Source organism: Chenopodium album, chromosome 12, assembly GCF_948465745.1.
Source record: "Chenopodium album chromosome 12, dcCheAlbu1.1, whole genome shotgun sequence".
Lineage (NCBI taxonomy): Eukaryota > Viridiplantae > Streptophyta > Magnoliopsida > Caryophyllales > Amaranthaceae > Chenopodium > Chenopodium album.
The window spans coordinates 53,776,326-53,804,063 of record NC_137845.1 but is presented as its reverse complement, the minus strand read 5'-3'; the positions used below and the strand labels follow the sequence as shown (position 1 = coordinate 53,804,063).

General features: G+C 30.3%; 1 protein-coding gene across 1 annotated transcript; it reads right to left on the bottom strand.

The window, feature by feature from the left end:
• Positions 1 to 5,031: 5,031 nt before the first annotated feature.
• On the bottom strand, positions 5,032 to 10,080 carry LOC145572634 (transcription factor bHLH61-like). Its single transcript, XM_081631595.1, has 4 exons — positions 9,803 to 10,080; positions 9,592 to 9,714; positions 8,043 to 8,213; positions 5,032 to 5,397 (listed from the first exon to the last, which is right to left on the bottom strand). Exons 1-4 carry the CDS (start codon positions 9,878 to 9,880, stop codon positions 5,314 to 5,316), a joined length of 456 nt encoding a protein of 151 aa, XP_081487721.1. The 5' UTR covers positions 9,881 to 10,080; the 3' UTR covers positions 5,032 to 5,313.
• Between the last annotated feature and the right edge of the window lie 17,658 nt (positions 10,081 to 27,738).

Sequence of the window (27,738 nt, the reverse complement as noted above, 5' to 3'; positions counted from 1 at the left end):
ATAAGTTGATTTATTTTCGTTTGCAGAATAAAGTAATGAGAATTCTCGTTAATTTATATTCATATTCATTCATATTTTAGTTACGAATTAGGTATAAGATATTATAGATGCTATGTATGTACAGTATTCGTTATTAGTTAAACAATATCACTTTACTTATTGGAATCTAGAAAATTCCACATTTTAATTTGACTTGCAAGAGAGTTTAGGGAAACTAGAAAGTAAAATGAATGAAAGGAAATAGAAAAATATCATTTGCATGATTAGTATGTCTTAGTGTGTGCAACGATAAATAATGAGGCTCATGTGAGAAAATAGACATATAACACGCTATATTCTTACACGTGTGGACTATGAACAACGGTTACTCGATCAATATATATTTAGATATTTACTCTTTCTTTCAAATATGTTGAAGATAATATAAATATGAATCAATTTGTTTATACGCTAAGATATGGTAAACCTAAGATATTATTGCTTGATTAAGCAAATACTTCATGCTATCCCTTTTTTTCAAACAGATTTGCAAAAATTCCCAACATCTTTCTACAAAGTTTGATTGAAAACACTAACAGCTTTTAGTAAGACCCTTAGTTATATTTTCAAAGACCAAATAGTTCAAAATTTTCGTGCAAATGTTACATTATGACTTTATCAGTACATTTCAAGCTAAAAGTTTATACTTCCAACATTACTTTTTAATTATCACCAAAAAAAAAAAAATAAAAATAAAATAAAAACATCTTACAAAAATTACTCCTTTACTATAACTAAAAAGTAACAGAGTTAATATAAATAGGGTCAAAATAAATTGTAACTTATTAAAATAAAAAATAAAAAGAATTATATTAAATGTTTGTGGGATCCACTTTTCCATTTGAAATGGGAATCTAAACAACTTGAAAATTTTTAAAACAAAATATAGAATGAAAATTTCATGTAATAAAATACGATGCGGGTCCCACATCAAAGGGCCAATGAGACAATAAGAATGTTGTGTAATGGTCTAGTGGAAGTTTACGTTAAAGCTTAGATTGTGTCTAAAAACCAGCAAACAAACTCATGATAGTTGTGAACTTGTGACTTATGAAGATAATCTTAAACTGTTAGAGCAACGCTCATGATGGTGGAACCGAGATGATGATCATGGGTCGCAGCCCACCCGTCTTGAATCCGGGTAATCTGCAAAACGAACTCTAAGACTCGGGGAGGGCCCCGAGATAGAGCATCCGAAGCTTAAATCAGTTAACATGAGCATAAGAGAGTAAAAGAAATAGGAGAAGTAGAGAAAGTGAGAGAGCCAAACCTTCTGACTTAAGGAGGTAATTATAAAACTTTGTGATGTTCTTAATTCTTAGGTTAAAGGCTTAGGCTAGTGGGCTTTTAACTTGCATAGTTCGTTTGTATACTAAAGGCTTTTATATAAAATAATGAGTTGGGCCATTATATATCCTGCACAGTTGGGCTCTGTTTACTTCAGCTTAATTTTAGTTCAGTTTAGTTTAACTCCAATCAGTTCAGTTCAGTTCAGCTTCTAATTTCCTTCTCTCTCATAAAATATTTATTTCATCTCTATTCAATTCAGTTCAGTTCAGCTCTATTCAATTCAGTTCAGTTCAGCTCCAATCAGTTTAGTTCACTTCAGCTCACCTCATTTAATTAAATGTGAACAGACCCTTGGTCCGGGTAAGGAAGGCCTTCTTGGCTCAACAAGAAGGTGAAGTAGGCATTGTCAAACAATTGTCGGGGTTGTTTTATCAAGTGACGCTAGGTTGTTGTCGCCTCAATTACTTGGGCAATTTGCTTGTAGAGATGTTGCTAGTGTGAAGTTTATGCTATTAGTCTCGTTGTAGATTCGTGATCGGAAACTAGTGCATCTTGCTTTCCCTATCGTATGAGCACCTATGATATGATGGAGAAATAAAACACAATAATTAAAATAAAAAATAATCTAAAAAATTTAAAAACAATACAGTATACATTATTTTTTTTATTTTTTTTTTTATTTTTTTATTTTTTTTGAAAACAACTATACAGTATACATGATATATATGTGATTTACTGATTTATGTATTAAGAAGTAATAATATTAGACTCATCACTCATCAGTCCACCCATGTCATGTTTGATAAGTATAATACTATAGTGTGCATTTGTGTTAGTATTATAAGCGCGCAAAACTTCCTAAGTTTTTACTTAGATAGTACTCCCTCTGTCCCTATTCGTTTATCGAAATTATTGTTTGTATACTTTAAGTTAATTGTCGTCTGAAATGATTTTTTTACAAAATTAGCGCTTGGAGTTAGTTTTTTTTTTTTACCAAATTGTCGTCAAAGCGATTTTATTTTTTTAAATTGTCACTAGAGGTCTTTTTTATTTATTAATTTGGTGTTTTGGTCAATTGACCCCCTTAGATAATTATTCGTGTAACAATTTTTTTATATTACTGTATTGTCATCCATAACTGTTCTTCACCACGTAAGTACTAAATGACAATTAATTAACTATTTGAAAATATTCAAGTATAGACTGAATTGGAGTAACAATAAAAAAATAAATAAATAAAATAAAAATAAAAAAAAGTGAAAATCTTGATTCTTTGAACATTTTATGGGATTTAGTTGGCTAACAAAGTGAGAGTTTTTCCAAAAAATTCATTTCAAGGTGTCATGTACAAACTATACTTAAAAACCATATTATGTCATAATCAATCTTAAAACTTCTTTGAAATATCAAATTTATATAAAGTATATAATTATACAAACCATATATGTCTCGATCAATCTTAATACTTCTTTGATATACTGAATTTGTAAAATAATGTTTCTTTGAATCATTGAATTTATATAATAATGAGATGATCGTATCATCGCTCGGATCAAAAGGAAAATTTAGCGTTTAGAATTGCATGAAAATAGCCAAATCTAAGGCCAACCTAATTTAAACTTTACCTAAACATAAGGTTTTGTGATCTAATCTTGACCCAAATTCATAAAATCAACTAATTTGGATTAGACATTACATGAGAATCGTCTTATTTAAGCTTGACCAATAATCGAGGCTCATACAATATAAACTTGATCTGGATCCAAAGTAATTTGGTCAAAAATTTATCCAAACCCAATATTCAACCGAACTAAATTTAATTCGTACTCATTCTATAGCGATACAAACTCGTTCCAAGTCTTCCAACCCAATATTAGCACACAAGCCATACCATGGGTTGATGGGTATGTCGAACCAAATACAACTCGTACCAAAATTGAATAGAACTTAAAACTGCAAGAATAATTACCTTATTCACCCAAATTTGAAGTGACCCAAACTGAGCCAATTTTAAACAAATGAAAATTCTGAGCAAACGTTATCCGAAATAAAGATGACCCAACCCAATCCCACTGCGTTAGCAAAAACTTGGACACACTGGATAAACTATTAAGGCCCATTACTCATGACCTATACTCATTTCATGGTTGTATGGCTTTTAAGTTGGGTTCCATAACATATCATCTAATATGTGTCTTAGATGAATATATTTCTATTTTCATGAACGTATAAATGATAAAAACTTGAAATAAATAAAATATATAATGACATAAATCCAACTGTATGTAGCACATGAGTGGATCAATGACAACCAATGGTCTAAGTTTAAAAGTTTGATCGAAATAATGACAATGAGGCAAAAGTTAGGGAGAGAGAAAGTATATACATTCGGATCTTATACTATGTATTAATGCATCATTTTGTTTTATTTGACTGTTACTAAATAGATACTTCCCCCACATATAATAATTTACACACCTACATATCGTTTGGTTACCCTTAATTTCAATAGACACTCAAATTCTCCATAGCATTTCTTCGGTCATGTTGTTTGGTTGACATTAAAAGGTAAAGATGGAAGAAGTCACAATTCATGAAAATACAATTTTCCACAAAATATAGGAAGTTATTCACACATCCCACCTTTGGTCAATTATAATTTCTAGGTCTTATAAATTCTCACATGACAGCATGCAACACACATTATGTGGAGTAATTTGTAGGAATTGTATACAAGATTTAATTTATCTTGCATTAGTAATACTCATAGAAATTTATTTCCTGCATCAACCAAATGAGATATTGACCATGTTTTTTTTCCCCCTTTTTTTAATGTATAATTCACACAGTACACTTGGACTTAATTTATTTCACTTTCACATATGTACTTTGACCATGATTTTTAGTTTACTAAGGTATTATTAATAAAAAATTATGTAAAATGTAAATGGATATTGATATAAGTGTCATAATATGGACTTTTAAACTTTAAAAAAAAATTTTATAGAGTATATTATTAATATTTAATTATTTATATTTATGGTCAAAAATAATATATTGATAAGTTTGTCAGGTTTGACTGTGTTAATTATTATATAAAGAAGAGAGTCACACAAGCTCTCATTATTGCTGATCATCAACAGGCTACTTATACAATGTATAGAAACATAGCATCATAAGGTCTTATTTAGTTCACCTTATTTTTACTTATTTCCAAAAAAATAAGTTCAGATCAGAAAAAATAAGTTCAAATCATATCATCGTTTTATGAGTAATTTTTTATCGCTAAATATCTTTAATTTATGAAAAAAATTATGAAAATTACATATTAATAAGATACACATTATGACGAATCTAATAAGATCCCACTTGACATTTTTTTTTCCTTATAGATTATCGTACACTTAAGGTTAAAGTTTGGTCAAATTAGACAATAAGATCAGATCAGACCAGTTCAAAATAAATCAGATAAGCAAAAATAAGGTGAACTAAACAGGGCCTAATAGGTGTAGGAAACCAGACTTCAATTCCTAAACACGTTAAACTTTTTAGTTCTAATAAGTTGAACAAATGAGAGGCTTAACAAGAGCAAATCATAGAGTCAACTAGTCAAGTCACTGCCTCACGGTAGCATACATTCACTTTTTTTTTTTTTTTTTTTTTTCAACAACATAGCATGCATTCACTTAATTAGCAAGTACCAACTAGTATATATTACTAAAACATCGTAATGTAATGGTACACTTAGCTTAATTTCAAGCTAACCGCGGGAGGGACAACAAGCTAAGGGATTCATGAAAATCTCCAACCCGTTCAATAACTAGGCCTACTTTCATGACATGAGTGAGAGCTGAGGCATCGTGACGAAAATTGTCATTATGCAAATTAATCAAATGAACCTATAGCTATATATGCCAAAAAAAAACACAACATTTTTGACATGTAGAGTAAGTACGTATATATGCATTACTCGAAGTTCGTTGTCTACGTACTCTCACTCCAATTTCTGATAGCTTGTAACACTGCTTGCCTTACTACTTGAGCATCCAAGCTATCTACTCCTTCATTCTGCGATGCATACAATATAATTGTGTTAAAACAATGGAAACAAAAATTTAGGGAACATCTTTAATTAAGTACATGTAAAGATTCAAAATTATTATTTGTTGCATGGTAGTGCTAATGAATTTATATGTTAGAACTGTAGTTCAATTAAAGGCCTGTTCTGATTGACTGAACTGAGCTGAACTGAACTAAACTGAACCGAATTTGTTGGAGCTAAATTGAACTTAACTGAATATTTTATGAAAGAAGAAAATTAAGAATTGAATTGAACTGAATATTTTATGAGAGAAGAAAGATTCAAAATTATTATTTGTTGCATGGTAGTCCTAATGAATTTATATGTTAGAACTGTAGTTCAATTAAAGGCTTGTTCTGATTGACTGAACTAAGCTGAACTGAACTGAACTAAACTGAACTGAATTTGTTGGAGCTAAACTGAACTGAACTGAACTGAATATATGAGAGAAGTAAATTAAGAATTGAACTGAACTGAATATTTTATGAGAGAAGAAAATTATGAACTGAACATATTAGAGCTGAAATGAACTAAACTGAACTAAAAATAATATGAAGAGAACAGGCTCTAACTGATTGTTTCAACAAAACAATAAAAATTAATTATTATCTATATAAAAATTAAAACGCTGATATGAATTACTGTATTAATTTATTATTCACACATTTAGCTCATTAAAGTTAAATTGGTCAATTGCTGACATATATCATGGAGATGATGATGACGAATTTATGATGACGACATCAAGATGATGGGGTAAGATGTATATGTTTGTAACTTTTTTTTCAACTCTGTGATAATTTTTAGTTAGTGTCTTTGATTGAACACAAAATTAAATTAAAGTTGTAACAACGCATGGTATGGATGTGGATGTGGATATGAGTTAATTACCTCAATACCATGTAGAACCAACTTAATTAAGTACATACTTCTTACTATATATATACATAGTTACATTATTTTAGATTTGAAGTAGGTATAGTTACATATTAGGAAAATTTGTCTAAAAGAGACATATAAATTCACTATTTTGTCTGAAAAGACCTTATATGTTTAAAGTAGTCTAAACGGACCTTATAAGTTTATTTTGTTGTTTGGGGGGACCTTGAAGTTGGAATCCGGTAATAATTGACTTTTTTCTCCGACATGACCTCTCATGTGAGCTTAAAAAATGATCCCTTTTCTTTTTTTTCCACGATTTTCCTCTAATTCCTCCTTCTCTCTCTTCTAATTCCCAAATGGCACAAATCAAAATAAGGGAATTTGAGGAAAATCATAGAGAAAAAGAAAAAGAGTCATTTTTTAAGGTCTCATAAGAGGTCAATATCGGAGAAAAAAAGTTAATTATTGTCGGATTCCGACCTCAAGGTCCTCCCAAACAACAAAATCAACTTATAAGGTCCTTTTAGACAACTTTAAAGTTTAAACATATAAGGTACTTTCAGACAAAATAGTGAACCTATATTTCCCTTCTAGACAAATTTTCATATATATATATATATATATATATATATATATATATAATAAAAGTATTTATAATATTTAGGAGAAGTTTTGTATTGGTATTTTGAAAAATAGTGATATTAATAAAGGTATATATAACATCTTTTGACATGTGTTTCAAAAAAGGGATTATTAAAGACAGTACAATAAGCGACAATGAAACTTATAGTAACTAAAGCAACATAAACACTAACTAGAGTAGTTCGTTGAAGAGGAGTTAAGGTTTTAAATCTTCTTAAAAGTCACTCTATGGACTAATACCAATGCAATTCCGAATGTGTTTAAAATATATAACAAGTACTTATTAGATTAATTTCTATGACGTCTTAAACCATATTTTCCTTTGCACGTTTATACTTAACTGAATTTGTTTTTACTGATTAAAACCTATTCTAGAGTTTAAAACTTATTATAGTTGTATTGATTAACTTATTTTTACTACATTATTATTATTATTATTATTATTATTATTATTATTATTATTATTATTATTATTATAATTGTATTGTTTCATGAAGTTTCTAATTTTACCAATCAAAATATATTTTTATTGTGGAGACAATAGGAATTTAGGATCTTACTCAAATATCGTTACTTTTTAAAAAGCATATCATAATAACATAAGTTGCACAATGTATTAAAATGGGTCGGATTACTATTGGGTTTAGACGTAATCAGTTCGGTTATTGTTAGTTTCAGGTTGTAACGCTTTGGCTTGATAACGGGTTGGGTTAGTAATGGTTCGCACAAATTCGGTTCAGTTCAATTTTGGGTTAGAATATATTGGATCGGATCGGTTTTCGGTTTCCGAAAATTGGGTATTTAACGGTTCATTCCTTTTTGAATCGGTTCAAAACAGTTGACTTAACGGTTCGGATTAGAAACTGACAGCTCTAATTTTCCTTAAAATCTTGCCATATGACTCATCTATCCCTAATTGCGAGAGGTTAAACTGTCGAAAGAATATTTTAGGATGCCCTAGTCAAGGAAGTATAAGTCAATGTATACTCTAAATTATGAGAAGAAATAATTTAAAGGAAATGCACAGATTTTAGATTTATTTTTCCTCATCACACAAACACCTAAACCAAAATTATTTTTGTAATGGTTTGTGTAGAAAAATACATACCTCCTCACCAACAGCTTCGAGCTCAAAGCGATCTGTACATGAAGCTTTAGCATCCAGAACTTCGAGTCCGAGCTCTTCGAAGGCTTCAAGTATGGAGACCAGCAAGCCAGGGCAACTTCTTTCTGAGAACACATTCACTAGAAACCCTTTTTCTAGGGTTTGTACACTAACCTGAAAGTCGAGAAATAACACGTAAATATATCTATCATTCATGATTATCAACATTTGTACACATTATAGTAACTAAGTTGATATTAATGATTGATCAACATAACATATGATTATAGTATTTATTTTCTTACACATAATACGATCAATGTACATACTATGGTCAATGATTGCTAATAATTGCTTTGGTTCTTAATTCATAGGTACTAATTATATATAATGGTCATATAACACTTAATAGCCTCCGTACATACACTATCTACATCACTTTAGTTATTTGAAAACTAGGTCAAAGGGATACATATATATGTAAAAATTACATCTGTGGATATTTTCCAATCAATTTATTTTCGTGTTTTAGAGACCATTTGGTGTGGTCAATTAAAGCTTGAAAGTCTATATATTGTGTAAATCTCTTACAGTATTATTCATCTTCATTTTCAATTTGAACAATGTTCTCACAATTGTATTTAACAACCGTCACAAAAATTGTTCTCATAGTTTTATTTAACAATCGTCACAAAATTATGCTAGAGGTTTAATTTGAAAATATAGTTTGATTGATTCATGTATTAAAAAAGTTAATACACCTTTTGAAAAAAAAAAAAAGCTATCAAACTTCTATACTCAAATAATAAGGGACAAATTATACACATTTAAGAAAATAGTAATAATAATGAAGATCACAAATTCATTAGATGAAAAAAAAGGAGATCAAAAGGTTATGCAAATACATAAAGTCATGCATCATGCCAAGATCAAAGTTTTTTGGAGTAAAATTTTCTTGATTAATAATGATAAGTTTAAGTAGGAATATTATATTTAGTTATTTTGATAAGAGCTAAACCATCATTTTAATTTATTAATTCTAACAACGCAGTACAAAGAGTAAACCTTTTGTTTATTTGATAGACCTAATTAAAAGTTTCAAGTAAAATGTCACCAAATTATGAATAAGAAATCAGGCCACAACATAGAAAATACATATACAACAGCAATAACTAGACAAAAAAAAATCTTTACATTATATCTATACATGTTTTTGGCTTTATTAAGAACTTTGGGTTCAATTTCAATTCCAAATTTTTTGGCGCTTTCCACAAACTGATTAGCTCAAAACACTTGATGAAAAAAAAAAAGCAAAATAAATAAAATAAATTAAATGTCAAAAAATTTAAGGATTTGTGTTTTAATTAATTTGTTGTTTATAAATTATTTTTTATCCACTTGAATCAAAAATAAGACAGCTAAAATATTTTGTAAATGTAGATTATTTAATCTTGTAATTATAATATTACTGATTTACACAAACTCAAGTATACCTGATTTAATTAGGAATTCCTTTAAATTAAAATTAAAAAAAAAAAAAAGAAAAGTATACCTTAGGAAATGGACTAGTGCCACTACTACCACAACCACTAATGTCTTGATTAAGCCTTTCAATCTTTTCCTTCAACTCTTGAATGTGTTTGGATGCATCTACTAATATAGAAGCCGTGTTCGCCTGCATACAACAATCCGAAACAAAACAATATAGATCAAAAAGCTTAAATGATACGAAAAAATAATAACAATGAACATAGTACACATACGGCGTTGGAGTTGGTGACTGAACGAAGGAGCTGGTATTTCTCTTGCAAAGCAGCCCTCTTTTTATCTTTAGATGACATGATTATATCTTTATCTAGATCAATCGAATCGATCGATCGATCGATTTGTTTGTCTTTCTCTAGTGAGAATGAAGTGAGTAGCTACTTAATTGTATAGTATGTGTTTGGAAGTGATGATCAAACAAATAAAATGATGGATCGATCTCTGTCTATTTGGGTTGCCCTGAGAAAGTGGGAAGGTAAGAGAGCCTTATGTATAAATTCAGTCTCTTTTGTTGTTTGTCTGCTGCTGCTGCATATCATGGGGGTGGTAGACCACATATATATCATATGTTACTGTGCAAGTGCAAGTGCAAGTGCAACTACATATTTTAGACTAGACTAGACTAGATTATATATATATATATATATATATATATATATATATATATATATATATATATATATATAGAATCGTTAAATAAGTACTCGTACTTTGTAACTGTTGTATATTGTAAATTATCTACAAGTGTCTCCATGTAGGCTGGCCCAGGATGGGCCGGTTGAAGTGATCTATAACTTTTTAATTATAATTTGTCGTTAAAAATTAATTATTGGGTATAAAGTTTAATGGTTCGACTTAGACGGGCTATTATAGGCTAATAAATATATAAATAGAAGGGTAAAAGTTAAGAAAACGGATGCACATGCTAACTTGGACACTTGGTGGACCAGTTCAAATCGGTCAAGGTCGGGTGTGCCTGCTAGCTAGGCTAACCCAAACATTGGCCATCTCCAATTCTCCATAGTATTGTTACTCAAACAAAAATGTTGCCTAAAATCCTAAATAATTGATTAGGCAATTAAGTTCCATATAAATATAAGATATTTGAGATCCCTAAACAATTTAAGATATTTTTTGATGAGATTTGGCCACGCACTACAAAATCTAAAGAAAGCTTAAAACGCCTAATTACTACAATAAAATATATCAATATAGAAAGATTAATCATCTAATAAAGGAAATTAAAACAAAAGGAAGAAAGTGATACTTAGGCACTGTATAGTCGACGACTACAGTATTTAGAAGCTTTGACTGGTTTTGACTAAAATTATATAATATGAATTTTGAACTTATTTTGTTAGAACTTGTTCGAACTATCTTAATCTATCCATTGTTTGTAATAAGATAAAATAAGATAAAACAATTTGAAAAAAAACAAACAAACAACTTTCACTAGCTATAAGTTAAAGGGATGTAAATTTCCTTCATGACATGTATGGTATATATGCATCAATAAGAAGTGGTGCTAATTAGATTGAATTTTCATGCAAATTTATGATGAAGTTCTTATATTAATGTCCACAATAATAATAATCTACCTTAAACTATCTCTTTTTTGTTATAAGTCTTCATTATTGCCATCCATTTAAAAGACGATTTTAGCATGAAAATTATAAATAAAACCTAGTGGAGAACCCTGTTTCACTGTTTGAAGATGATATTACATCATCCATCATGGACAATTAAATGATAATATCCTTAGAAAATTACACCCTTCAATTCATTTCTGTCATCAATTGACAAATGTGATTATAAACCATTCTACCAGCTTTAATTTATTTGGAATCAACCAACAAAATTATTTCTTAAACTTAATCCTTCTAAAATCTAATTTACAGTGTTCAAAAAGAAAAAGAAAAAAAAAGAAATCAAATTTACAGGATAACTAATGAAAACATAAAGGGCCACTCAATAGAATAAACCGCCGCGATGCTTGAAAATAGACTTGTGAGTCATATTAAATTCAACGACCAAAGAAAATTTTTCCAATACTTAGCTTAACTAGAAAAGAATGAATATTGTTGTCTTGTTGACTTGCAAAAGTTGATTGTTTATTGGCTTAAAGTCATGTTTAACTCTAACAAAGATAAGATTAAAGTCGATTATTAAAGTCGTATTAACTTATCCAATGCATAAGCGTTGCTTCATTTTAATTAGGCCCTATTTAGGCCTCGTAGGGTATGATGTAAAATGTTTTCATGGAAAATGATTTCCTATTATTTCTCATTTTCCTTTGTTTGGTTAATGAAGGGGTGGAAAACAATTTTCCCAATAGTGAAAAATTGCATCCATAATGTTGGAAAACATTTTCGTTCACAAAACAAGGGAAGTCATACCTTCTCCCTTATCTTCATTTTACTTTCCTTGATCCATCCCCACATTTTCACTTTTTTTTTTAATTTTTTTTATATTTTTTTAATTCTCTTTACGTATTATTATAAGAACCAAATAAAGGAAAACTATCTTGCAAGTGTGATTTTCTTTGAATATATACTTTTCATGAAAACTAATTTTTCATTGAAAATGTTTTATATCAAACCAAACGAATTAGTTCACCTTATTTTTGCTTATCAAATTTATTTTTAATTTATTTTTTTTATTTCATCTGAAATAAGTAATAAAGTTTTGAAATTAAGTAAATTAAACACATCCTTATTTCTACCGGTAAGGATGAGAGTTATTATCTATCACATAATTTAAAGTGAAATTATAGTTCCAATCCTTCCCAATTTATATATGAAAGTGGGCATGCATTGCCCTCAATTTGAGCGTCCATTTACTATATAGATTGCATTAGCATCAACTATGTTTAACCTAAAATACTTCCCTATCCCGCTGTTACTAATTTGCCCATTATTATTATATATAGAGGCGTCAATTCAGCCGGTAACTTGGTTGAGTTCAATTAGGACAGGTCGTGTCAGGTTTAAGGCCCTGTTCTCATCAGATTATTTTCAGTTCAGTTCAGTTCAGCTCTAATAAATTTAATTCAGTTCAGTTTATCTCAGTTCAGTCAATGAGAATAGGCCCTAAGTTAAATTTGAATCGTGTTAAATTATTGAGTCCATACAAGTCAAAATTTGAATCAAACCAATTGGTTCGATAAGGTCAATTTTTTAACATCTCTAAAGATAGACATTTTTTTTAAGGAATATGAATAAGGACAGGGGGTAAGTGCGTAAAACAAGAGTATTTATTTTATACATAGATTGAATAAAATATAAAAATTAAATGTTAACAACATACATCATATAAAAAAAAATTGCGAAAGCTAGGGTTGTATCTAAAACCTAAGCTCTGATACCATGTGAGATTATGTGAAGCTCCTCCAGTTGAAATGATTTTCATTGATCTATATATAAGGCTACAAAGATGAATTCTAATCGTGTTAGAAAATCTCACAAGACGGTACAATTATACAATAGTCACAAATTATATCTTTTTATAACATAATACTCCGTATCTACTTAGTATTTTTTTTTTTTAGTTAAAATAGCATAATATCTATCATATATATGGAATATATATTCTATCACTTGTCAACAAAAAATATAAATGTTAAAAAAAAAAAAAAAAAAAAGGAGAACGAAGGGAGTGATGATGAAGATAGAACTAGATGCTGGATTAATCAAACATATGTAAGTTGGACAAGATAGCTTTGTAACGCTTTCAATATCCATCATGTCTCCTGTGTGTATAGTCTCCAATCACAAAATGTCATGGCATTCCAGCTTGCACTCATGATGACATTGAACAAAAGAGAGGGAAATAAATGTTATTGAAATGATTGATTTGCATGCTAATTTATCACTATTATCTCGAGTAAGTTTTGACATGTTATTCGAAATCAATACAACAGTTTCTAATTGACTAGATTTAGCAAAATTCACAAGTACCCAATCATCAGACAAAATTGACTGATCTAGATACAAATCGTTCTAATTTAAAAGCTAAAGTCTAGTTATGTTGATAGTAACATCTTTTCAAGGTAAATAAGTTCAATATGCTTGGTATAAAATAATTACTTTGTGTTAAATTCCCAACTAGGTTGAATATACAAGCTAAGAGCCAAATTGCTAACTTGAGGTGTTATATATACCCTCATCCTTAATGAATATCAACTCGCTTATTAGGTTTTTTTTTTTTTTTTTTTTTTTTGTGTTTAGAGAGTCATAAGGACAGAAATGAGAATCGATCCCAAGATCTCCTAAAATCAGGAGGGAAGTTATAACCACTTTAGCTATCCCTTGCTTAGTTAATGAAAGTAACACTGTGTATCTAAATCGACTGTGTGTGATAATAGAATGGGCGTACGTGGGGCAAACAGGAGGATGTGATGGAAGTATAAAAACAAAACTAAATTTGCATGAAAGCAAATGTATACAAAAATGAGCATGCACACATACAAAAAGGAATCTACTCGTGATCCGACCTAGTTTTAGAGTGTGAGAAGAAGCTGTCAAAGTTCCTATTTAGCTGTCAATGCCTCCAAACATTTCTCACGGGGGTATTATTAACAAGCCTCCCTAATTATCAACTCTATTTTTCTTTCTCTTATATCTTTGATCTTTTAATTTTCCTATTGCTTTTTCATCATTTTATTATGGATTTTTCCTAACTTCTTCTAATTTTGTTACCTTCAATTTCTTTTTTACGACGATAAGGTCACACTATCACATTCTTGGTTTCTTCTTTTACAAAATAAATGAGAGTATAAAACATAATTCGAGGTCTCAATCATCAGCTTCAGCTTTTGGTTGACTTGGTTCTCTAACATGGTATCAAAACCAACATGACATAGAGGTCACGGGTTCGAATCTCATCCACCCTCCACCTTTAAGTGGAATATTAAGGGTTTGTTTTGATTTACAGAGGTGAACTGAACTGAACTGAAATTAAGCTGAAAAGAACAGGCCCTAAGCGTTGGGTATCAGAAGGGCTCATGCTACATCCACACTTCAAACCCAACGGGCTCTCGTGTGAGGGGGCGTGATAGAGTATAAAACGTCTATATATTGAGTTTATAACAAGTACATATCGTTCTCACACCCTTTTTATAGGGACACCATATGTTTCATACTTTTATTTATGGAATGTTACGTCGTGCATATGAGTAAAGCCTTTTCTCTTCAGCTTATTTTTAGTTTAGTTTAGTTCAATTCAGCTCTAATCAGTTCAGTTCAGTTCATTTCACTTCCTAATTTCCTTCTATCATAAAATATTCAGTTCGGTTCACTTCAGTTTAGTTCAACTCCAATCAGTTCAGTAAATCAGAACAAGCCTTAATAACTTTGTTTTCGTCTAAGACCAAAATTAGTGGCATCGACCTAAGATTAATTAGTCAGTAAGTTCTAAATATCAATATATTTATCTGGCTTATATACGTATAATTCAGTAATGCATGTTAAGTCATCTCAAGCGTAATTAATATATTAATACAATTGAGAGATGTATTTAACAACTAGTTCAATTGATTTCTTTAGGTTTAGTCACAAATTTCCACAGTCTAGACTGTCTTTAATAGAAAGATCCCCAAAAAATCGTCGTGGCATTAACTAGGATACAAGTTATGCATGAGTATATTAGTAATATGACTATTGTTGAGTAATTGGGTTTTGATGATTGTGAACTAATGATGATTATCCATCTAACATGTTTGTTAGGTTGTGCATAGAAAGAACAAGTTATACTTGGAACAAGATACAAGGAACCAGAGTATTGACATGTATATATATAAGGAAATTGAGCAATATAGGATAAGCAATAAAGGAACAAGAACAATGATGAGTGTTATGGTTGATAACCATGATGATGGCGAAGGAACCATGAAGGTAACTATATATGTAAGTAAGTGTTTGCATATGATAGCTTCATGAGGTAAGTACTCTATGCATACATGAGTTGTATATGTGTAGGAGTATTATGTTGCTTTATGTTAATTAGTTCTCTCACTTGAAGTTTGTTTATGACAAACAAACTTCAATCTAATGTTCTCTTAAGTATTTATGTGATGACAGGAACTGACTTAGGTGAAGTCAATGGGTTGGAACTTAGAAGACTTCAAGAGGAACATGAGAGAATGAATGAAACTAAAGCAGGTTCTCCCACGAGAACCAAACCACAAAGGAATTTGAAGATATTCTCCAACGAGATGCAGAAGGAACTTTTGGCAGGCTTTCCCACGAGAGCCGGAGCATGTTCTCTAACAGGTTCATGAGGAGTTCCAATAAGGAATGAATAATAGTGATAGCAAGTTCCAGTTAGGAACTTGGACTGCGGTTCTAGAATTGGAATGTTGCCCGAAGAATTAGAATACATCAATACTACAAGATCCCACAACAAGAGTTTTAGAGAAACAATATAAAGACGGAGAAATCGAAGTATATTGCTCTAGGATTCATGTAAGTATGTTGCATATAAAAGTCAGTCTGGAACAAGTCGATAAAACCAAGGTGAACTCCTGATAATCAATGAAATTAGAGTTAGCGACTTGTCAGGAACTCAGAGACTATCAAAGTTCCAGAACCTAATAAGAACTTAAATCTACACGTCATTAAAAGTCGGTTTTAATGATATAAATATTTACCTAATACGTGCATGTCTTTTAGGGATTTGGTTTTACAGAATAAAGATATTTATTTTCTAATAGATCCCTTTTGGAAAAAGATAAGTTATTTTTGAAAAGTATTTTCATCAAAAATAAGTTTTGAATAAAATCTGATTTTATGATAAGTATATCTTTGGAAAAAGATAAGCTAGTATATTTGGAAAATGTAAGTTTGGAATAAAATCTGATTTTATGATAAGTATATCTTTGAAAAAAGATAAGCTAGTATATTTGGAAAATAAAGTTTGAAATAAAATATGATTTTATGGTAAATATATCTTATTATTATTGGCAGAATAAATTCTTACCAAAAAGATATATTTTTGGAAAACTTATTTTTGGAAAATATCTTTTAAACATATCTTTTGATAAAACTTATCTTTTACTAAAGGAATGATTTGAGTGTACTATAAATATGCTCATATGTATTTATTCAAAGTCGAGGCTGACGAAGCTTTGTGGTCGTGCTTAATGGTTTCATCCTTCACCACGAAGCTAAGTCAAACCTCCAGGTCAAAGTTCCAGTCAGGGTTTAGTTTCAGTTCGTCCAGTAAGTTCCAGACAGATCTTGAGTGTCTAGCATATTAGTTTTATCTCTTTATTCATTGATATGTATTTAGAATCATTCTTTGAGATCTTGTAATTGGGAAAAAGGGTTTTGAGTGTTTTATGTATTGGGGTGTGAGAGTTCATGAGATTCTCGTTATTATAATTGTAAGAGTGCAAAGTGTGAGCTTCTAGGGTGAAGCCGAGTGAGCTTCTAGAAAGAGGTCGAGTGAATAGTACTCTAGGAGTATTGAGTAGAATCTAGGTCCGGGATTTATGTTGGTTAGGATAAGGTCCTATCATGTAGCAAGTTTCCAGGTAGGAACTTGTGAGAAAGGTCTAATTGTAATAGGTTGTAACTAGAAGTGTTTGGCCTATTATTGTGGATTGGTTTGGTTTGAAATCCCTTAGAGGGTCGAGGTTTTAATTCAAGTTAGGCCCTAGATGGTTTTCTCGTAAAATCCGCTTTGCATTGTATAAGTTCTTAACAGCAATCAGTTTTATATTCCGTAAAAAGTAGGCACTAGGAATATACTACAATTCACCCCCCCTCTTGTAGTATATCATCTAAAATAACAACTATTGATAAGCAAATTAAGAGGATCGACTACACTAAAAAAGCTAGCTTAACAGTTAAAATATTCCACTTGAAGGAGGGGTGACGAGATTAAGTTTGTCACGTGTTTATCATGTTAGCTCTTAGCACCATTGATAGATTATTATATAAATCGATCTTGGGCTTTAACCATCATATTAAGTTTTTGGTTGCATTAGTCCTTTAATATGGTATTAATAGCAAGCATGACAAATAAAAAGGCCATCGGCTGATCAAATCTCATCCGCCACCTCCCACTATCAAGTGAAATATTTTGCACTGAGTATGAGGAAGGTCCATGTTGCATCTACACTGTAAGCTCAAAGGGCTCTTATGTTTGGAGGCGTGATAGAATGAATATATATAAATTGATCCTAGTTTCAACCATCAGTTTAAACATTTGGTTAAGTTGATCCTTTAACAACCATATTAGATCACAAACTCATCTATAAATTAAAGTAGATAGATAGGGTCTGTTCTCTTCAGCTTATTTTCAATTCAATTTAGTTCAGTTCAGTTTCTAATTTCCTTCTGTCATAAAATATTTAGTTCAATTCAATTCAGCTCAATTCAATTAATGAGAATAGGCCCTTAAAGTCCAAATTTGACTTTATGAGACTATATGTAGTAGCCTAATTACCCCATCCATAAATGGCTCTTGGTGTCATATCACTGATGTATAGCCAGCTATGTCCAAATCGATGTTCACATGCACACAGAAAAGGGTGGATGGAAAGAGAAAGTGTGGAAATAAGAATGAAGAGCCAAATCAAATTCCCCAATTTTCATGGAAATGTCAGCGTCGAGTAGAGGCAAAAATTCTTGACAATACGTGCATCATTTATATGCCTGATTTCCCTATGCGTCGCCCTACTCCATAAATAACCTATTTAAATAATCATGTACATCTTCTCCGTACATATATTGATAGATAGCATATAGAATATACTTTATGGTTATAGAGCATTAGTAATAATATCATCAATTAGTAATACATTATGATAAAATAAATAGGACATTGATTTTAAAGAATCTATGTGCCATTATGCCCAATTGCCCATATAACATTCTAACCAATAATTTTTTTTTTTTAACCTAACATTACCTTTTTCATTTTTAAACACTTGCACTTCGTGCTTTGTGATTAAAAATAATAATAATATTGCACATGTTTTATGATATGATTCAAATGCTAATTTTTAAAACAATACAAATGGAGAAGGTAGTATCAAGGGTGGAGGGATCGAGTTCAATGAAAGGGAATTCTTGAATTTCAAGTAACTTATGGACGTTATGATTGTGATAGATCATGTTGGTTCCTATGTACGTAATTGTATAGTGATTTGTTAAATTGATGTATGGAGAAAGTGTGGAAAAGTATCGTGTTATGCAATGTATTACAGAGTACATTCTAGCTATATACTCTGTAAATTAGAATTACTCTAGAAAAGCAATTATATTAGAGATCAAACTAACCATAGCATAAGATTGGATATTGGCTTTGTGCTAGCTTAGTAAAATAGAAAGAGTTCACATATTCATGCATGGCGTTCTTTGCAAAATGTCCCTTATGTTATAAATTATAAATGGCCCTAGTTAAGACAGAAAAGATCACGTACCCACTAATTCACGTGCTTCTTAAAAATGATTACAAGAAAACAATAATCTTACATTATAACCTCCTCATACTCCTTTGTCTCTTGGCCTAATTTTAATCTATCACTGTATTATCTTAGCATTGGCCTCCAATATCTTTGATAGAGAGTCCATAAATTGCATCATTTTATTTTTATATCCTCTCTCTAACACAATCAAAAACGATTTTAGGAATATATATTTGAATATTTATTTTTTGTTGAAAATCCTAGTGGCCGAAAATTTTGTGATAAGACATAATTTGTATGTGCTTAAGTATGTAACTATCTTGTTTCAGAAAAAAAAAAAAAAAGTATGTAACTATCTACATTCTTCCAAATAATATAAAAAAATTTAAAGAACACAATCAGAAACTATCTACATGATAAAAAATATTATAAATATTCATAAAATGTTATCAATATTTCACCGGTTCACCCCCGACCAACTAATTTGTAGCCTGAAAGAAAGATTATTAATTATTGGGATTCAATGAGAAGATTCTTAACTAAAATGAGAATGCCAGGATAAATGTGTAAAAGTTTTTACTAAATATACATATATTTCTCAATATATGTGCAAATTTGAATTTTTAAGCTGATAAAATTTTAATCTTTTGGAAAAATAGAAATTGAGCACATTATATATCAAATTTGAGTCGAATTTTATATATATATATATAAATCCTTCTCATTTTAATAACCTTCTCATTTGACCCGATTTTTTCGATTCAGTCGTCGTCAGTGATGGTCCTCCACCCATCTATACTTATTAATACTCGTAGCAATATGCAAACTAGGGTACATAAAACACTTGACTAGTGCACGCAAGCATACAAAGCTCGTGTTAATATGGAAAATGAACACTCCATCCAATTGTTTTATTTGGAGAGGATTGTAATAATATTGTCACGTGGTGCAATCGTTATATAACTTATATCGATCTTTTGGCTTTCGTAATTTACAGTTTGTATTTGAGAATGATTGTGAATACATTCTTAATTGCGTAGAAAAATAAAACTAGTTGTGGACCACATACGTGTATGTGCATGCATATTGTTTTAATCCTATATCAAGCCAATAATAATCTCCATTACCTTACACATACCACACATTACTTCTTATCAAATCTTGTTAGCACACAACGCGCCATGCTTTAACTATGTTGATCTTTTGTTAGATACGGGTCTGGGTCGCACCCGTTATGGGAGAGTGCAAGTCCACCACTTCACAAGACCAAAGAGGTTCCACCTCAAAACCATATGACAATGAGGGGAGTAGCCCCTAAGCCTTATATTGTGGTGGTAACTCTTGAATTCTTTTAATGTGGGATTCCATTACCACTGCATTCCCCCTTTAGTGTTTTTAGTGTGGGACAAGAGAACGCTTACATGTGGTTATTTCTTGGCTCAACATCTTTAATCAAAAGTTTTGTTTACATCGATTGATTGAGTTCTTATATTCAATATTTCAAAGAATATGTATATAATTCAATTTTGGGTTCTATTCAATCATCAGCTTAAATATATGATTGAAATGATCTTTTAACATGATATTAAGAGTCAATGTGGTATAAAAGTCACAAATTTAAATTTCATCCCCCTCCTTTCAAAGTGAAATATATATTAAGATCCTCATATATATTGCATCCACATTTCAATCATATGAGGAGGTGTGCTGTCAAATCACTGATCTGTAATTGCATGCACAAGAGCAACATAGGAATGCATCAAATTGTTCTAGGATACATTGATTTATTTTTATTTTTGACAGGCTAAGATACGTTAATTTGTTAACTCATGACTTTGCATATCTACGATTTCTCATTCCATATAAATGTTACTTCTTCTGTGTTTTTTTTTTTTTTTCATTACTCTGTATTACATATTTGACTTCTGCACTATTTGCATAATCTATTTTAACTACATATAAGAGTTATATTTAGAAAAAAAAATATATACTTCCTACGTTTATTTTTAGTTGACACGTTTCTATAGTCCCGTTTGGCAATGCACAAATTCAACCGTTAATATCTTTAATTATCGATTTGAAAAAACTGTAAAAAGTTGATATTTTGAAAATATATGTCGTGACGAATCTAACAAAACCCCACATCACTATATTTTTTATTACGTATAAATCACAAAATAGTGTGTGAATAGTGTTAAAGTCAAAACGTGTCAACTAATAAAAAACGGAGGTAGTATAATCTTTTTTAGATTTGCCTCAATTTATAGCTTTAAAACATCAACTTTGATTATAATTTTATTTATTAATAATTAATAACATTTATAATAGCAAGTTTGAAATGAGAAATGTTACAATTTTTTTTTTATTTTTAAATGAGGAAGTACCGAAGTAGTTATCTATGTCTCTTTATGTGTTGTGATTGAATTTTTTTCATCTGATAAAGACATCTTATAGAATATTCAATAATCACATTAACATATACAAGTAAACCGAGCTCACATTAAGCTAATTTGATTTACACCATGCTTGTCTATTGCAACTCTTTCAAGGTTTAATTTGTCGCGTTGTTACTGTTATGATTTGGAACCTTAGCTTTTTTTTTTTCTTTTTTTTGGACTGAGTGTTCTATATATATATATATATATATATATATATATATATATATGAGACTTTCTCGATCGAAGCTAAGTTCTAAAACGGCTAAGGAGTAATCCTTCTAGATGAAGTTTCCAAATCTTGTTGCTTAAGTAGTGTGTTCTAAAGCTTTTTTTTTTTTTTTTTTTGGACTGAGTGTTCTAAAGCTTTTTAAACATAACACAACGGATGCAAGAACTAATAACAAATAGCAAACCGTAACACTATAGCACGCATAGTTAACAATTCGTTAGGTACGTCCACACAAGTAATTAGGAGGAAATTTCATTGATCTTAAGAAAATACACATATTATAGGATTGGATGAGATTAAAACCTAAGAAGTTTACATACTAGTACTACTCCCAAACTTAAAACTATATAATAATATAAATTGATATTTTTGCCCTTGAACTACCAAATTAGGGTTAAAATAGCATTATAGATAATAAGTGTGTGTGTTCAATTAACTTGATTTTTACTTATTTGAATTTCTTAAAATTATCTTAGTTGTAATTTGAACTTAAATAAACCTTCTTAAACTTATTTTTTTCTTAAACTGGACTTATTTAAAGTTATTGGACTTGAAATAAGTGAAAATAAGACACCTTTACAGTCAAACATATGTGTTCATGTTTGGCTCATCATATTTTCATCAAGGTTGATAATGTTGTTAATTTTATTTCATACTGAAATAAATGACTTTTAACATCATATATTCATGTTCATGTTACCACATATATTGGTTCGTTACACCCGATGAACACAACTTGCAATAAATTATTAGGAACATTTCTACGAAGTGGACGAGGAGGGAAGATTTGATTCCACACATAAAGACTTTGGATCAAAAGGAGGGGGACTGTGCCATACCAACTCCACAAAATTTAAAATTATCAATCAAACTTACATCTTTCTCAAGAAATTAATTATGCATACAAAAATCAAAGGCTTAATTCCTTTAAGTATCATCCAATAGATCTCCTTCAATTGTTCCTAGATAAGCCAAAATCCACATGGAAATGTGGCATCGATTAGCATGCGCATAAAAGTACGTAGTTAACATATTAAAATTAGAAGAAGATAAGTTAGTTGTAAAGACTAAAGAGTCAATTTAATTATAATGTTGCATGAATATGCATGCGAATCCAATAAAACTATTGCAATTTGCTATAACTTAATCACCCTAAAACACGCATTAAAGAGAACTTTAAACATGTTTATGTAAGGTTAGTGGTCCAACATTAGGTATTAGAGAGTAATTTGGTGGTAATAAATGATAAATTATACTCCATATGAATAATTAAGATCATCAGCTGTAATGTTATCTTTTAGACGTCAATTTGTGATAGGGTTTTTGAGACAAGAGTTGATTATGAAGAGATGAATTAAGATAATGAAGAACTAATACAAACAAATAACACTAGATATTATAACAAACCTTGGAAGAACATGTAAGATACAACACTAGTATAATCATCTCCACTTGATCAACCTCACTTTTGAAATTACCACCTTTTGATTGATTATAGGGGACCATCGATTCTTTGATATGCTAAAAAAGTTAACTAAACTCTAAAATTATGACCATTTTAACTGAGCGATAATTTTATTTTTTTATTTTTTTTTAATTTCTTTGTTTTGTTTGTATATAGACTTAACCTTTTTTAACAAAACTTATCCTCGGTTCTGCATACAGTAGCATTGCATATCGTAATTTGACTGTTATCTCTGTCTTTGCATTATATCAAAGGGTGATAAATTAAATATATAAAAGGCGGTTAGTGTCAACTTAACCATACCTAAACTAAAAAGACACCTAGAGGTTTGCATCTTTTGGTGAGTGTAATATTTCCTTTCTTTCCCTTTGCTCTAACTTGTCAACCTTTGCACCAACAATTTGATTAGAGCTAAACTTCAAATATCATATTCTCTCTGTTCCTTTATATTTTTTTTATTCTATTTGACTATACACAGTCTACAAAATGCGTATTAAAACGTCTACATCTTTACTTCCGTATACATAAAAATTATAAAAACGTGATATTAATAAAATATATAATGATACGAATTTAATAAGATCACTCATGATTAAATTACCTTTTATAGATTAACAATAATTTAAGGTCAAAGTTTTCAAAGTTTAACCTTAAAAATGACAATGGGACAAAAAAAAAGGGGTGGAGGTAGTACAAAGTAATAATTATCTTACACGAAGTATGCATCATTTACTTTTGTAATTCTTAATTATCTTACACGAAGTATGTATCATTTACTTTTGTAATTCTTTACCTCTAGATATATGTATGTGTACACTTGTGATCCATGAACTTGTGATCATTTAGCAAGTACAACTTATAATATAAAAACAAAATAAGAAAAAAATTAATAAAAAATAAAAAAAGTAAACCTATATATGTAGTATTCAATGTTTCATCATAAGTTTTCAAAATAAGTATGTGTACACAGTTAAAAACATGGTTGTGGGTAGAGGTGTCAAAAGAACACCCCGATCTGATTCGAAACCGATCTAAAAAATATCCGATTTAGATTTGGACTCGCGTGGATATAACAATTTAGTATGACTTAACTTTAAAAATTTACCCAACCCGACCCGACCATATCAGACCCAATCCGATCATCCGAATTGACACCCCTAGTTGTGGGACTTATAGTTGTATATATGTCGGTGTAAAACCGCACATCGTTCACTATGACATTTCGACCACTACAAATTTTGTAGTCATAAATCATGGTAATACGAAGAGAGAGGGAAATCGACACCATTGTCAATATTTACGATACGGTAAATATATGGATGAGTAGTGACGAGGTGAGTTGGTTGAGAAAATGGTTGATGATACTATAAAAATGGTCGGAATTTCAAAAATGGAGGTGATCAATAGAGACACAAGTTATTTTAGTCAAGAGATTGCGCCATCTTCGAGATAAAACGGGAGGAGGGAAAGTATATCGACTAAAAGAATGTTAGGGAGTGAGCTTAATCGATCTTCTTGTTCCTCATAATTTCTGGACTTTTGACTGTATTTAGGAATAGACAGTTTAACAAAAGGCTGATTTTCATACTTATGGGATTTGTTGGCTTTTGTTAGAAAAATAATACAAGAGCGGGGCAGAGCTAAGTTCAAGGCAATGGGGTCAATTGACTCCACTTAATTTTTGTAAAAAAATATTACAATTTTAAAAAAATTAAGAAAAGTTATTGAATTATATTGAATTATTTAATTTGGAAAATACAATATCAAAATTCGGAGAACTCTATCAATGTAAAACATACATATTTGTATGTGTATATATGTGCAGTATATAATATATAATATATAATATAATATGAATTTGTTTTTAGGATTTTTAAGTCATTATGAAAGTTTATGTAAATGTTTTTTATTAATATTTTGAGATAATAAATTCATTTACTTTTGGTAAAAAATTAATTTAAATTTGTTTGACCCAACTTTGCACCACTGTACAAGAGTGGGAATGTATACTACAAGAGCTAGCTAAGGAATTGAAGAAGATTAAGAGAGAAAGAGTAAGAGTGGAGTATGTGAAGCTCTGTTCAAAAGCAAAAAGAGTTGTTAATATATATTCCAAGGGGTCAGCTATGAGCTTTATGAGAATGTCTATATAACATTCTTGTATACATGGTCTATCTTCAAAGTCTTATATATTCTTTATAGATAATATATAGTCAAATTAACAATAATGTATGCATAAAATTACTCATGTTTGCACATATTTGGTAGTATATCTTCAATAGTTTAATTTATTTGATTCTTAAACTATAAAACCACACCTATTTTCTTATTCTTACCAATCTCCTCCAATGAGTTGATGACAAAACTATATAATAGAATAATATACTTTTATGGTTCCCGGCCCTGTTTTTTTTTTTTTTTTAATTAATTGGCTACAACGCTTCTCTTAATTCCGATGATTTTCAATGCTTAACTCTAAATTATGCGTACTGGTTTCATCTTAGTGTATTGTATAATGAATTCACTTGTATACAGTTGTGAGTTGTGATGAGTTGCTTACAAACTTTGAAATTATAACAAGTGTAGGATGATTAACAAGCTTAACAAGCTAATAGACCAACCAAACATGGAACAAGATAGAGCTATAAAGTTAGCGCGCATTACATCTTTACAACAGAGAAAATTTCATGCACGAAAGGTCGAGCCAATAGGTCATTCACCGTGCATGAAATCATAGAGGCTAGTTAGCTAGCTAGTTTATCTTTCTTAATTGTCAATATTGCTTAGTGAACTAATTTATGTATTACATGCACACAATTCCTATCGCATGAATTGTGTAGATGTTGTGTAAATAACATATATTTACATCTATAAAAGAACATTATTTATTGTATTGTATATAGATTTTATTATCTTTTAAATTAATACTCCATAATCCATATATATACGTAATAATTTAAAGGAAATTTTGTCAGAAAAAACCATTTATAATAAATTTTTTGTTGGAAAAAATCTTATAAATTTTTTTTGGCAAATAGAAACCAGATTGTAAATTTTTTTTGTTGAGGACAACCAAAAACCCCTAATTGACATTATTAACCTCTAATTTCTCTTATTTCTTCTAATTACACTTTTAACTCTCTTTTAACTATTTAATAATTAAATTAATATATATATTTAAAAAAAAAAAAAACAAACAAACAAAAACCACCACCCAGCCAACCCTTCCCCTTCCCCTTCCCCCTCCCTATTCGAGCCGCCACCTATAACCCCCACTCTCATCGGTGACCAACCTCCAATCCACCACCGCATTCACAATATTGGTTGTTTCCCGCCGAGCTCCCCTACTTCGACCAGCCAAAAATTTCTTCCATTCTTTTCCAGTCATACCATTTGCTGCTGCCAACAAACAATTCCATGGCAAAATCAACATCTCACAACAAATTCAGGCAATTCAGCAACAAAAAATGAGAGAAAATCACAGAGATAAGAGAGAGAAAGAGAATAAACCTCGAGGATTGACGACGAAGACGAGATCAGAGCAGCGAGAGAGAAGATTAGTGGAGGAGAGAGAAAATTGAGGCGGCATTGATGGAGGATTATTCTGAGCCTCACAACCACTCTATTGGGTGGAATTTTTGGGTTAGGGTTTAGGAGGGTGATCGCGGCGAAGGTAAAGGGGAAAGGGAGGAGGTTGGTTCGACAGTGGAGGTTGGTCGGCGGGGATGGAGGGGTTCGAGGCGGCAGTTGGGGATGGGGGAGGGGGCTGCTACCTGCTGCCACGGGAGGGGGAGAAGGAGAGGGTGGCTGGCTGGTGGTGATGAGGGTGGTTTTTGTTTTTTTTTTGTTTTTAATTTATTAATTAACTTAATTATTAAATAGTTAAGTGAGAGTTATGAGTAATTAGAAGGAATTAATGGAAAATTAGAGGTTAATTGAGCGATTAGAGATCTTAGGTTGTCTTCAACAAAAAAAATTTACAATCTAGTTTCTAGTTGCCAAAAAAATTTTATAAGGTTTTTCCAACAAAAGAGTAATTATAAATGGTTTTTTCTGACAAAATTTCCTAATTTAAATTCGCCTTAAGGGTTTATTAATGTTAATCACTCATCATCATGAATATAAAAATAAATAATGAATGATTCTTGTACTGACAAATCATTCTTTTTTGAAGAAGAAGAATATTGACAAATCATTCTCAATGAAAAAGAATGAAGTTATTGGTAGCATCCTCAAATCATACACTCCATATATTTCTATGCTTTATGTATCCAAAGGCAATTAACTTTGGAATTTTGTTGTATCATTTAAGAAAATTTTTGCTGCTCCTATTTACCTTTACAAAAAAAAAAAAAAATAAATAAATAAAAAAAAAAATAAAAAAAAAAATAAAAACTTTTCTTTTTAGTCCAATTTATTTTTAAGCTCCTATTTACCATTGAATGGATCTCATTAATAAGGCCATCAGGCAGCTTAAAAATGCTCATAGTATATTTTCTTTTTTTTTTTTAGTCCAATTAGTTCTATTATTGTTTTTAGTCCTTTTTTTTTTTTTTTTTTTTTTTTGCTGTCGTGAATGTAATGGGTGTTAAAAAAAAAAAAAAAATTTC

Coding starts and splice junctions, on each gene's coding strand:
- LOC145572634 (XM_081631595.1), bottom strand. CDS start 9,880: ATGTCATCTAAAGATAAAAAGAGGGCTGCTTTGCAAGAGAAATACCAG. Junction 9,715..9,802: donor CAGTCACCAACTCCAACGCC/GTATGTGTACTA, acceptor TGTTGTATGCAG/GCGAACACGGCTTCTATATT. Junction 8,214..9,591: donor GCACTAGTCCATTTCCTAAG/GTATACTTTTCT, acceptor CTCGACTTTCAG/GTTAGTGTACAAACCCTAGA.